Genomic DNA, 12135 nt, shown 5'->3' on the forward strand with positions numbered 1-12135 from the left:
AGCCTCCTTTAAAATGTATGGGACAGTCACAGACCACCCTAAAGTAATCAAACTACAACTAAAAACTTTTCTTTCAACTATGCATAACCACCACATAGGGGGAGATTTACCAGGACCAGCATTTTAGGTCGCTTTTCCACATTTGTCTGATTTAAGACTTAGTGAACACCAACCTCCAGCACCCCCCCCCCCCCCCCCCAATATGTGATTAGGAGAGCCACATTCACATCTGACTATAATGAACTTGCGCCCCCTCAGATTACCATTTACACCCTATGGGCACAGTATTCACATGCCATTTTGGAATAAAGCTGCGATCCATCTGAATAGTGATGAGTACAGATTGTAAAATCCCTATGTCTTATGAATGCCTAAGTACTCCATTGGAAGAGAACAGGGAAACATTTCAATCCTGGACTGTTTTGTGGGCCTTTGTTGGCACCCCTGAAATTTTTCTAGAAAATGACGGATTTCTCACAGAAAAGGATTGCAGTAACACATGTTTTGCTATACACATGTTTATCCCCTTTGAGTGTATTGGAACTAAACCAAAAAAAGGGAAGAAAAAAAAAAAAAAAAAAAGCAAATTGGGCATAATGTCTCCAAACTCCAAAAATGGGCTGGACAAAATTGGCACCTTTTAAAATTGTGGAAAAATAAGATTGTTTCATGCATGTGATGCTCCTTTAAATGCACCTGGAACAAGTAACAAATGTGGGCAATATAAAATCACACCTGAAAGCAGATAAAAAAAAAAGGAGAGAAGTTCACAGTCTGCATTGTGTGTCTGTGTGTTCCACATTAAGCGTGGACAACAGAAAGAGGAGAAGAGAACTGTCTGAGGACTTGAGAACCAAAATTGTGGAAAAATATCAACAATCTCAAGGTTACAAGTCCATCTCCAGAGATCTAGATTTACCTTTGTCTACAGTGCGCAACAATATCAAGAAGTTTGCAACCCATGACACTGTAGCTAATCTCCCTGGGCGTGGATGGAAGAGAAAAATTGATAAAAGGTGTTAATACAGGATAGTCCAGATGGTGGATAAGCAGCCCCAAACAAGTTCCAAAAGATATTCAAGCCGTCCTGCAGGCTCAGGGAGCATCAGTGTAAGCTCGAACTATCCGTCAACATTTAAAATGAAACGAAACGTTATGACAGGAGACCCAGGAGGACCCCACTGCTGACACAGAGAAATAAAGCAAGAATACATTTTGCCAAAATTAACTTAAGTCAAAATCCTTCAGGGAAAATGTCTTGTGGACAGATGAGACCAAGATAGAGCTTATTGGTAAAGCACATCATTCTACTGTTAACCGAAAACGGAATGAGGTCTACAAAAGAAAAGAACAAGCTGAGTTTGCGTCCGAGATCTTGGGTCTTCCAGCAGGACAATGACCCCAAACATACGTCAAAAAGCCCCCAGAAATGGATGGCAACAAAACGCTGGAGAGTTCTGAAGTGGCAGCAATGAGTCCAGATCTAAATCCCATTGAACACCTGTGGAGAGATCTTAAAATTGCGCCTTCCAATAAGAGACCTGGAGCAGTTTGCAAAGGAAGAGTCATCCAACATTCCGGCTGAGAGGTGTAAGAAGCGACAGATTTCAGTTATTTTTTCCAAAGGGTGTGCAACCAAATATTAAGTTAAGGGTGCCAATAATTTTTTCCAGCCCATTTTTGGAGTTTGGAGTGACATTATGTCCAATTTGCTTTTTTCCTCCTTTTTTGGTTTAGTTCCAATACACACAAAGGGAATAAACATGTGTATAGCAAAACATGTGTTACTGCAATCCTTTTCTGTGAGAAATACTTCATTTTTTAGAAAGATTTCAGGGGTGCCAACATTTACAGCCATGACTGTATATATCAGAGTGTGTGTGTGTGTGTGTTCCAGCATCACTTCATTATATATATCAATTATATACATTTAATTAATTTATTTATGGACAGGTCCCTTTATAAATTGGTGTCTTCCAGGATATACTTTTTTTTTATGAATTGCTTTTCCTAAGAATAGGCCATCGATATCTGATCAGTACTTCAATACCCGACAGGCGCTGATCAGCTGTGTCTCAAAGTGGCGGTGCCTGCATATACAGGAAACAGATTGAGGAACAGCTCCATACATTGTGGCAGTGTGCCTCCAGCTGTTGCAAAACCACAACTCCCGGCATGCCCGGACAGCCTTTGGCTGCCCGGGCATGCTGGGAGTTGTAGTTTTGCAACAGCTGGAGGTGCCTTGGTTGAAAAACACTGCATTATGTAGTGGCTGTGCTGTGTTACTGCAGCTCAGCTCTTATTCACTTCAATAGGAGCCGAGCTACAGGAACGACCACTACACAATGTATAACGCTGTCGGATCTGCTCCATGTGCATGCAGGCACTGGGGCTTCGGTGCATGTGTGTGGACATTGGACATGTACATAGAGTAGAGTTGAGCGAACTTACAGTAAATCGGCTCGTGGCGCACCTCGCTGCTCGGCTGTTGATTACTTTAGTCTGCGTAAATTAGTTCAGCTTTCCAAGAGCTCCGGTTAGCTGGAAAAGTCCGGGATGACAGTCTTAGGTCTCCTCGGTCTGTATCCACCTTTCCCAGGCAACTGTAGCCCTTGGAAAGCTGAACTAATTTACGCAGACTAAAGTAATCAACAGCCGAGCTGCGAGGTTCGCTACGAGCCGATTTACTGTAAGTTCGCTCAACCCTAGTATAGAGCGGAGAATCCTTTTTTCCCAGATTTAGATATTTTCTAGAAACCCTGCCCAGACAAGGCCAAAATAAAAGCACTGTATATAACCACGTCTTAAGTAGTTGAAAAGTCCATTCATAAAACTTTTATTCCACTTACATCAACTTATTACACATGTTCTTAAACAATTATGCTTGGATTGTTCATGAAAATTTTCATAAGACATTAAACAAAGCTAGCCATCATCTCAAGTTATTCCCCTGGTAACTATTTTGTATTGTAATTTTTTACAGCCACATGCATGTTAGGCAAGTATCAAAAACAAAAATAAAACTAAAAGTTAAATATATGTTTTTTCTTTTTTTTTTTTTTTTCCCGCTGTGCTTGATATATAGTGACATTATGGGATACCAAGCATGTATGTCTTTTAATGTATCAAGTACTTCTCTTTTGATCTTAGGTTGTTTGAAACAATTTAAATACAAATAAAAATGGAGGATAGCGACAAACAAAAGCAAAAAAAAAAAAAAAAAAAAAAACGTTAGCCAACCGTAGAGGAGAATGGAATGTGAACCTTTTTTTTTTTGCTCAGGATTTTGACTGGCTATCGCAGGGACCAATCACTAAAGAAAGGTTTAGGCACAGAGAGGGAACCTGATTGCGGACTACAGCACTGCCCTCTAAGCAATGTGCTAAGGAAATTTAGAGTCTCCGCCTACAGCGCAAACCAAACGTCCCTTACTTGCCATTACGTGGACCAATATACAAGCAGTTCATGATGCTTGAATATGGGGAATAGTGGGCCCTGTGGTAGCCCGCAATGTACCTGAAGTACTCAGCCAAACATTTAAAACATGTATAAAAATTTTGCATTCCCCATATTGGTCACCTTGAGGTGGGGAAAGGAAAAAATACTAAATAAGTAAAAAAAAAAAAAAAAAAAGCCCCAATGTTAACTGGCCCTACTCCCTATTTAACACAAAACCACATGGGAAATATAGAAATCCAGAGAATAGAAGTAACATAAACTTTTTTTTTTTATAATTGTAAACAAAAAAAAAATATAAACCTATTTGTGGGACAGTAAGGATGACAATGGTCTATTGTGTCAATTGTTTAGAATGAGGCAGACAGAAAAGGAAGGCTGATTAATTCTCTCCGCCGCATTCTCCTTGCTCAGCTTCGTCCCCTTGAGTGTCTGATGTCCACAACTGAAAGGAAAGAGAGAGAGAAAAAGATTAAAATCATCCGCAAAGAAAAGAGGAAACACATGGGGGCCATATAGATGAGATATGGGGCCACATTGTTAAGTACTTTATGTTTTTACAAACTTGCCAGGTCATCACAGTGCTGGGCTGTATGACCAAAAATGTACCGTATTTATCGGGGTATACCACGCTCCGGCCTATAACACGCACCCTCATTTTACAAAGGATATTTGGGTAAAAAAAGTTTACCCAAATATCCTTGGTAAAATGAGGGTGTGTGTGTGCATGAGTATACCCCGATACACCCCCAGGAGAGGCAGGGGGAGAGAGGCCGTCGCTGCCCGCTTCGCTCCCCCTGCCTTTCCTGGGGTCTAGAGCCCTGCTGCCGCCGCTTCTCTCCCGCTGGCTGTCTGTACCGCTGCCCGTTCTCTCCCCCTGACTATCGGTGCCAGCGCCGATAGCCAGGGGGAGAGAAGCGGCGCCGGCAATGGGGCAGCAGCGCCGACAGCCAGGGGGAGAGAAGGGGCAGCGGCACCCATTGCCGGCGCCGCTGCCCCGTTGCCTCCCCCATCCCTGGTTGTATAATTACCTGTTGCCGGGGTCAGGTCCGCGCTGCTTCAGGCCTCCCATGCGTCATTGCTATGCACTGCACGGCGCAATGACGAGTGACGTCATTGCGTCTCGCAGTGCATAGCAACGATGCAGGGGACGCACACCGGAGCCAGAAGCAGCGCGGATCCGACCCCGGCAACAGGTAATTATACAACCAGGGATGAGGGGGAGGGAACGGGGCAGCGGCGCCGGCAATGGGTGCCGCTGCCCCTTCTCTCCCCCTGGCTATGGGCGCCGCTGCCCCATTGCCGGAGCCGCTTCTCTCCCCCTGGCTATCTGTGCCGGCACCGATAGTCAGGGGGAGAGAAGGGCCGGCAGCAGGGCTCTAGACCCCAGGACAGGCAGGGGCAGAGAAGCCGGCAGCGGTGGCGGTCTCTGCACCTGCAAAGCCGCTGCAGTTCATGGATTTAACGCGCCCGCTTTAAATAATTGAACTGCAGCGGCTTATCGTCGTATAACACGCAGGTAGACTTTAGGCAAAACGTTTTTGCCTAAAAAGTGCGTGTTATACGCCGATAAATACGGTATATCACGGTATTTTCTAAATTATGGTGGTTTTACGGTATTTAACTGTATTTTTTTATGGGAGTTTTTTATTTAATTTAATTTTCATTTTTAAAATGGGGAAAAGGGGGGGGGATTCTGACTTATTAGGGGAAGGATTAAATGATCTTTATTAACTTTTTTTTGCAATGTTATAGCCTCCATAGGGGACTATAGCACTGATCATTGTTATCCCATAGGAGAACACTGATCAATGATTCTGCCGCTTGACTGCTCCTGCCTGGATCTCAGGCACGGAGCAGTCATTCGGCGACCGGACACGCAGGAGGAAGGTAGGGGTCCCTCCTCGTGTACTCCAAACTGCGGTCCCGAACAGCCCACTGAGCTAACCGGCACTGATTACATTTCACATTAGATGCGGCGATCAACTTTGAACGGCGCGTCTAAAGGGTTAATAGCGCACGGCACCGCAACCGGTGCTGCGCGCTATTAGCCACGGGTCCTGCCCATTGCTAGGTACCAGGCCTGACCCGCTATGCGTTATAGGAAGTGAGCAGGCGGAGGGCGTACAGTTCCTCTGTCCCCAACAGGGTATACAATCACCCCCACAGGTATTCGGTATGAACCAGTATACCGCCCAGCACTAGGTCCTCATTCTTTACATAGCACACAAAGATTAAGCAACACTGTTCACTTAAATGGGTCCCTGTTCCCATTAAGGCTCACAGTCTAAATTCACGTATCAGTATGTATTTTTTTTAGTGTCCATGGGTTTCCTCTAGAGATGAGCGAACTAACAGTAAATTCGATTCGTCACGAACTTCTCGGCTCGGCAGTTGATGACTTATCCTGCATAAATTAGTTCAGCTTTCAGGTGCTCCGGTGGGCTGGAAAAGGTGGATACAGTCCTAGGAAAGAGTCTCCAGCCACCGGAGCACCTGAAAGCTGAACTAATTTATGCAGGATAAGTCATCAACTGCCGAGCCGAGAAGTTCGTGACAAATCGAATTTACTGTAAGTTCACTCATCTCTAGTTTCCTCACAAACAGGGAGAAAATGCAAACTCATTGTAGATGTTGTCTTGGTGGGATCTGAATCTAGGACCCAAGCGCTGTTAACCAACAGTACCCTACGCTAATTGGTAGGCCTCAGGTGCACTTTGAATCACCCCCCCCTTTTCCCATTAAGAAAAAAAAAAGGTGTAAATAAAAAAAAAAAAAAAAAAAAAGTGGTATCGCTGCGTGCTGAAATGTCCGAATCAATAAAAATATATAATTAAACCGCACGGTCAATGGCGTACGCGCAAAAAAATTCCAAAGTCCAAAATAGCGTATTTTTTGTCACTTTATATATCATGAAAAAAATAAAAAGCGATCAAGAAGTCCGATCAATACAAAAATGGTACCGCTAAAAACTTCAGATCACGGCGCAAAAAATTAGCCCTCATACCGCCCCACATGCGGAAAAATAAAAAAGTTATAGGGGTCAGAAGATGACAATTTTAAACGTATACAGTTTTCTGCATGTATTTATGATTTTTTTACAGAAGTACGACAAAATCCAACCTATATAAGTAGGGTATCATTTTTACCGTATGGACCTACAGAATAATGATAAGGTGTCATTTTTTAACGAAAAATGTACTGCGTAGAATCGGAAGCCCCCAAAACTCGATCAGTATTTACAGAAGACAACACAGGGCCGACTAAGATTTTATTGGCAGAACAGAAGATCCAATCAGCCAATGAACGATCAAATGCTGATCGCTGGCCCTTTAACATGGGGTGACTATCAAGAATGAATCCTCATTTCAGACGTGTTCCTCAGAAGCATATAGAAAACTTACTGTCAAGTTGTCCCGCAGTAATTGCATTATTAATGTGCTATCTTTGTATGATTCTTCACTCAGGGTATCGAGCTCAGCAATAGCTTCATCAAAAGCCTGAAATGAGAGGAGTAACGTCACTGCTCCGCCATACACAAGCAGCATTAGTAATGAGCAGCACTTCTCATCCGCTTACTGTTTTTGCCAGAGAGCAGGCTCTTTCTGGGGAGTTTAGGATCTCGTAGAAGAACACGGAGAAGTTCAGAGCCAGGCCAAGTCTGATGGGATGTGTTGGTTGCATCTCCATTTTACTGATGTCAAAGGCATCCTGATACGCCTGCTGGGACTGCTCCACGATCGCTGGAATAGAAGGACAGACGGTTACAATGTGGACACGATTTATTCTCGTCACTTTAACATTTAACACTTTGTTCTACAGTACACTGCTCAAAAAGATAAAGGGAACACAAACAACACAATGTAACTCCAAGTCAATGACACTTCTGTGAAATCCCACTGTCCACTCAGGAAGCAACACTGATTGACAATCAATTTCACATGCTGTTGTGCAAATGGAACAGACAACAGGTGGAAATTTTAGTCAATTAGCAAGACACCCCCAAGGGAGGAGTTGTTCTGCAGGTGGTGACCAAAGACCACTTCTCGTTTCCTATGCTTCCTGGCTGATGTTTTGGTCATTTTTGAATGCTGGCGGTGCTTTCACTCTAGTGGTAGCATGAGAGAGTCTACAATCCACACAAGTGGCTCAGGTAGTGAAGCTCATCCAGGATGGCACACTAATGCGAGCTGGGCCAAGAAGGTTTGCTGTGTCTGTCAGCGTAGTGTCCAGAGCATGGAGGCGCTACCAGGAGACAGACCAGTACATCAGGAGAAGTGGAGGAGGTCATAGGAGGGCAACAACCCAGCAGCAGGACCACTACCTCCGCCTTTGTGCAAGGAGGAGCACTGCCAGAGCCCTGCAAAATGACCTCCAGCAGGCCACAAATGTGCATGTGTCCACTCAAACGGTCAGAAACCGACTCCATGAGGGCCCGACGTCCACAGGTGAGGGTTATGCTTACAGCCCAACACCGTGCAGAACGTTTGGTATTTGCCAGAGAACACCAAGATTGGCAAATTCGCCACTGGCGCCCTGTGCTCTTCACAGATGAAAGCAGGTTCACACTGAGCACGTGACAGATGTGACAGAGTCTGGAGACACCTTGGAATACGTTCTGCTGCCTGCAACATCCTCCAGCATGACTGGTTTGGCAGTGGGTCAGTAATGGTGTGGGGTGGCATTTCTTTGGGGGCTGCACAGCCCACCATGTGCTTGCCAGAGGTAGCCTGACTGCAATTAGGTCCCGAGATCCTCAGACCCCTTGTGAGACCATATGCTGGTGCGGTTGGCCCTGGGTTCCTCCTAATGCAAGACTATGCTAGACCTCATGTAGCTGGAGTGTGTCAGCAGTTCCTGCAAGAGGAAGGCATTGATGCTATGGACTGGCCCGCCAGTTCCCCAGACCTGAATCTGATTGAGCACATCTGGGACATCATGTCTTGCTCCATCCTCCAATGCCACATTGCACCACAGACTGTCCAGGAGTTGGCGGAGGCTTTAGTCCAGGTCTGGGAGGACATCCCTGAGGAGGCCATCCACCACCTCATCAGGCGCATGCCCAGGCGTTGTAGGGAGGTCATACGGGTACGTGGAGGCCACACACACTACTGAGCCTCATTGTGACTTGTTTTAAGGACATTACATAAAGTTGGATCAGCCTGTAGTGTGGTTTTCCACTGTGATTTTGAGTGTGACTCCATATCCAAACCTCCAGGGGTTGGTAAATTTGATTTCCATTGATAATTTTTGTGTGATTTTGTTGTCAGCACATTCAACTATGTAAAGACGAAAATATTTCATACGATTAGTTCATTCAGATCTAGGATATGTTATCTTAGTGTTCCCTTTATATTTTTTTTGAGCAGTGTATATTGTGTCACAAATTCTTTATCTTAAAGGTGTACTCCACCGCTAGACAACTTATCCCCTATCCAAAGAATAGGAGATAAGATGTCTGATTGCCAGCGGAGGGACCCCCAGCGATCTCTGCAGCGGCACCGCAGTCATCTGGTGCTCGGAGCAAACTTCGCTCCGTGCCTGATTACAAGCGATGTGGTGCTGATGTCACGGCCACGCCCCTTTGTGACGTCACGCCCTCCCTCTCAATGCAAGTCTATGGGTATCCTTTGGATAGGGGATAAGATGTCTAGGGGCGGAGTACCCCTTTACGATCACAGAAAGTGTGAGCTTAAAGGATAGACTGATCAGTGCAGTCCCAAAGTGCAGCAAGATCTTTGAGGATCTTGACAATACCTATAGTGGTATGCCAGATGTACAAAGAGTGCCCCTAAATCATTTTAAGCAGTCCCAACTGGTAGCTGTTAAAAAAACCTATAACTCCCATCATGCCCAGACAGCCTTCAGTCATAACTTAGGAGAATCACAAACTGGGGAACACCACATGAAATCAACAGTTCAAGGAAATCAAAATGACAGACAATCGAAAACTGTAAGAGTAGGATTGGAGTTGTAGTTCTCAAAATAGCTGGAGAATCACAACTCCCATCATGCCCTGATCAGGTTTTCCAGAAACTATTAATTTAATGTTGTGTTCCCTAACTTGTAAGTCTCCAGCTGTTAAAAACCTACAAGTTTGGGAACCAGGCATTAGATCAACAATTTAGGAAAATCAGCTGTTGCAAAACTTCAACTCATTATGGCCGGACAAAGCCTTTGGATGTCTGGCATGATGGGAGTTGTAGTTTTACAGCAACTGGCGATTCCCAAGTTTGGTAACACAAAACATCTAGAGTTGTCAAATAAAAGACAAAGTGATGTTTAAGTAAAGCTGCATTTATACAGAACAATTTTTCAAGCCACCAATTCACTATGTATTTAATATAATTTTCTGATGTAAAATCAATTGCAGCTGATAACACAAGGCATCAGAACAATAATTGATACATGTAAAAAGGGACATCAATTACATATACACCCTTTGGCTCTAAAAGTAGGGAAGCTGATGTATTATTTAGTGTACTGCAGATGGTGCACAAGCCGCAATGAGTCTGATCCAGAGGTCACAATCTGGATTCTCTCCAGGTCTGATGAGAACGCACGGCTCTACAGCATGGTAACATCCCCCAAAAATAACCCAGAATTAATTATCCATGTCTAATCTAGGCCTGGCAGAGCCGCAGGGCACAGGGACTGACAGGACTATGTACAGCCAAGTACGGCGTACATGGTCCCTCCTGTGCGGCCACTGGGACAGTGAAGAATTATGCTCCGATAGACTCACTAACCCAGAATCCTACAAATGTTCACAGTCTATTCCCCCTGTGACTTCTCTGCATTGTGCAGCTCCAAAATAACTTTAATGTGACTAAAGCAGCGGAGGAATTTGGAGCCATGGATGTTTCCGGGGCAGTAACAAAGCAAGGCATGTATGTGGTCCTCCTGCATGTGAGGCTGAATCTCTACTCCCTTCAATCATCCTGTATTAGTTACTGGGAGAAGAGAGGTTAAAACTGGGATATTGTGCAACCTAACCAAATACAGGCTGGCACTGGGAAACGAGCCATACGTATAAAGCCGGTCATACACATACGTTGGTATGGTACTTGTGCGAAGGGGCTAATGATTGGCTGACGAATTCCAACATGGCGGCCACAGCCAAGGAAATGTTCACCTGAAATTTTAAAACTATGGCTGTCTGAAATGGTTAAAACTGGCCATGTCGGACCAGTTCTGTCTAGTGTATGTGCACAGGTTAAAGGGGTACTCCGCCCAAAAGGATAGGCGGTAAGAGGTCTGATCACGGGGGTCCCACTGCTGGGGACCCCCATGATCTCTCCTGCAGCATCCTGTGTCATCTGCTGCACGGAGGGAACTTCGCTCCATTCCTGATGATGGGCGATACAGGGGCCGGAGTATGGTGACGTCACGGCCCCGCTTCCTCAAAGCAAGTCTATAGGAGGGGGAGTGTCGACTGTATTGAGGGGACGGGGCGTGGTGTCAAGAAGGGGGCGGGGCAGTTACATCACGATACTCCGGCCCCTTTATCGCCAGTCATCAGGAAGGAAGCGAAGTTCGCTCTGTTCAGCAGATGACACAGGATGCTGCAGGAGAGATCGCTGGGGTTCCCAGCAGTGGGACTACAGTGATCAGAGATCATATCCTTTGGATAGGGAATAAGATGTCTAGGGGCGGAGTACCCCTTAAAGCTTGCCATACTCAGGAGAGCCCAGCAGATAAGGGACCCCTTACCCAAATAGCAGCTAAATTAGTGTTTCCTAACCAGCTGTTGCAAAACTACAACTCCCAGCATGCCCGGACAGCCAAAGGCTGTCCGGGCATGCTGGGAGTTGTAGTTTTGCAACAGCTAGAGGCACCCTGGTCTAAACGGTATGGGAGGATTTTATTGACACAGATTGAGAACTACTGCGTCATGATAGTGGTCTCCAAACTGTGGACCTGCGGCTGTTGCAAAACTACAACTCCCAGCATACCTGTTGAGCCGCTGGTTGTCCCGGCATGATGGGAGTATTAGTTTGGCAACATCTGAAGGTCCAAAAGGCCATTAGTATATGGAATATGTAAAAAAACAACCAGATTATGGAAATATCCTTTAAAATGGTGACTGCCTGTAAGATGTATTAGGGCACAAAGACATGATCCACAGCAGAGACCCCTTTAATGGCCGCTCCCGTCAGCAGAAGAGTATTAAACCTACCCAGTTGTGATGTGATACATTTCACCTGCAGTGGTCACTACTGTATAAATTTCTGCTTCCATGTTTCAGCCATATGACTGAAGGAAAAACCTGGTTTTATAGTGGCAGAGGTCTCAGCTTATATAGCTTATGAGTCCAGTGGTATATAAGTAACCCCTACATGTCTGTACACACACATTAACCTATGGAAAATATAAAATAAAAGCAGCCATTACTTTTCTTGTCATCTCCGCTAGCTACTTCAGCCAGGTAACGGTAATAATCTCCCTTCATTTTCAAGTAGAAAACTTTGCTCTCTGCTTGTGATGCGTTGGGAACCAAGAACTTATCCAGAAGATTCTGAAAGACAAGAAAATAAAACAGTAACTAACAAGGTGGTAAATGGGTGGTGGTCTCCCCGGAAGAGGATCCACCCTTTAAAAACATGTGTGAAAATTTAAAGGCGTATTTCCCACAAAGAAGGCTAGTCACCTGGGACCCCCACTAGTCATAAGAAAGAG

The 12135-nt window shown here is 45.0% G+C and overlaps 1 protein-coding gene across 1 annotated transcript in view; it reads right to left on the minus strand.

The window, feature by feature from the left end:
• Window positions 1-2804: 2804 nt before the first annotated feature.
• The window catches only part of YWHAZ (tyrosine 3-monooxygenase/tryptophan 5-monooxygenase activation protein zeta), a 33243-nt gene continuing 23912 nt past the window's right edge, over window positions 2805-12135 (minus strand). The window contains exons 3-6 of the mRNA XM_056522507.1: window positions 11851-11974; window positions 7036-7199; window positions 6861-6956; window positions 2805-3901 (exon numbers count right to left, since the gene is read on the minus strand). Coding sequence (XP_056378482.1) covers window positions 3839-3901; window positions 6861-6956; window positions 7036-7199; window positions 11851-11974 — 447 coding nt within the window. The 3' untranslated portion in view covers window positions 2805-3838. The remainder of the gene's footprint in view (window positions 3902-6860; window positions 6957-7035; window positions 7200-11850; window positions 11975-12135) is intronic.

The sequence above is a fragment of the Hyla sarda genome, chromosome 5, assembly GCF_029499605.1.
Source record: "Hyla sarda isolate aHylSar1 chromosome 5, aHylSar1.hap1, whole genome shotgun sequence".
NCBI classification, from domain to species: Eukaryota; Metazoa; Chordata; class Amphibia; order Anura; family Hylidae; genus Hyla; species Hyla sarda.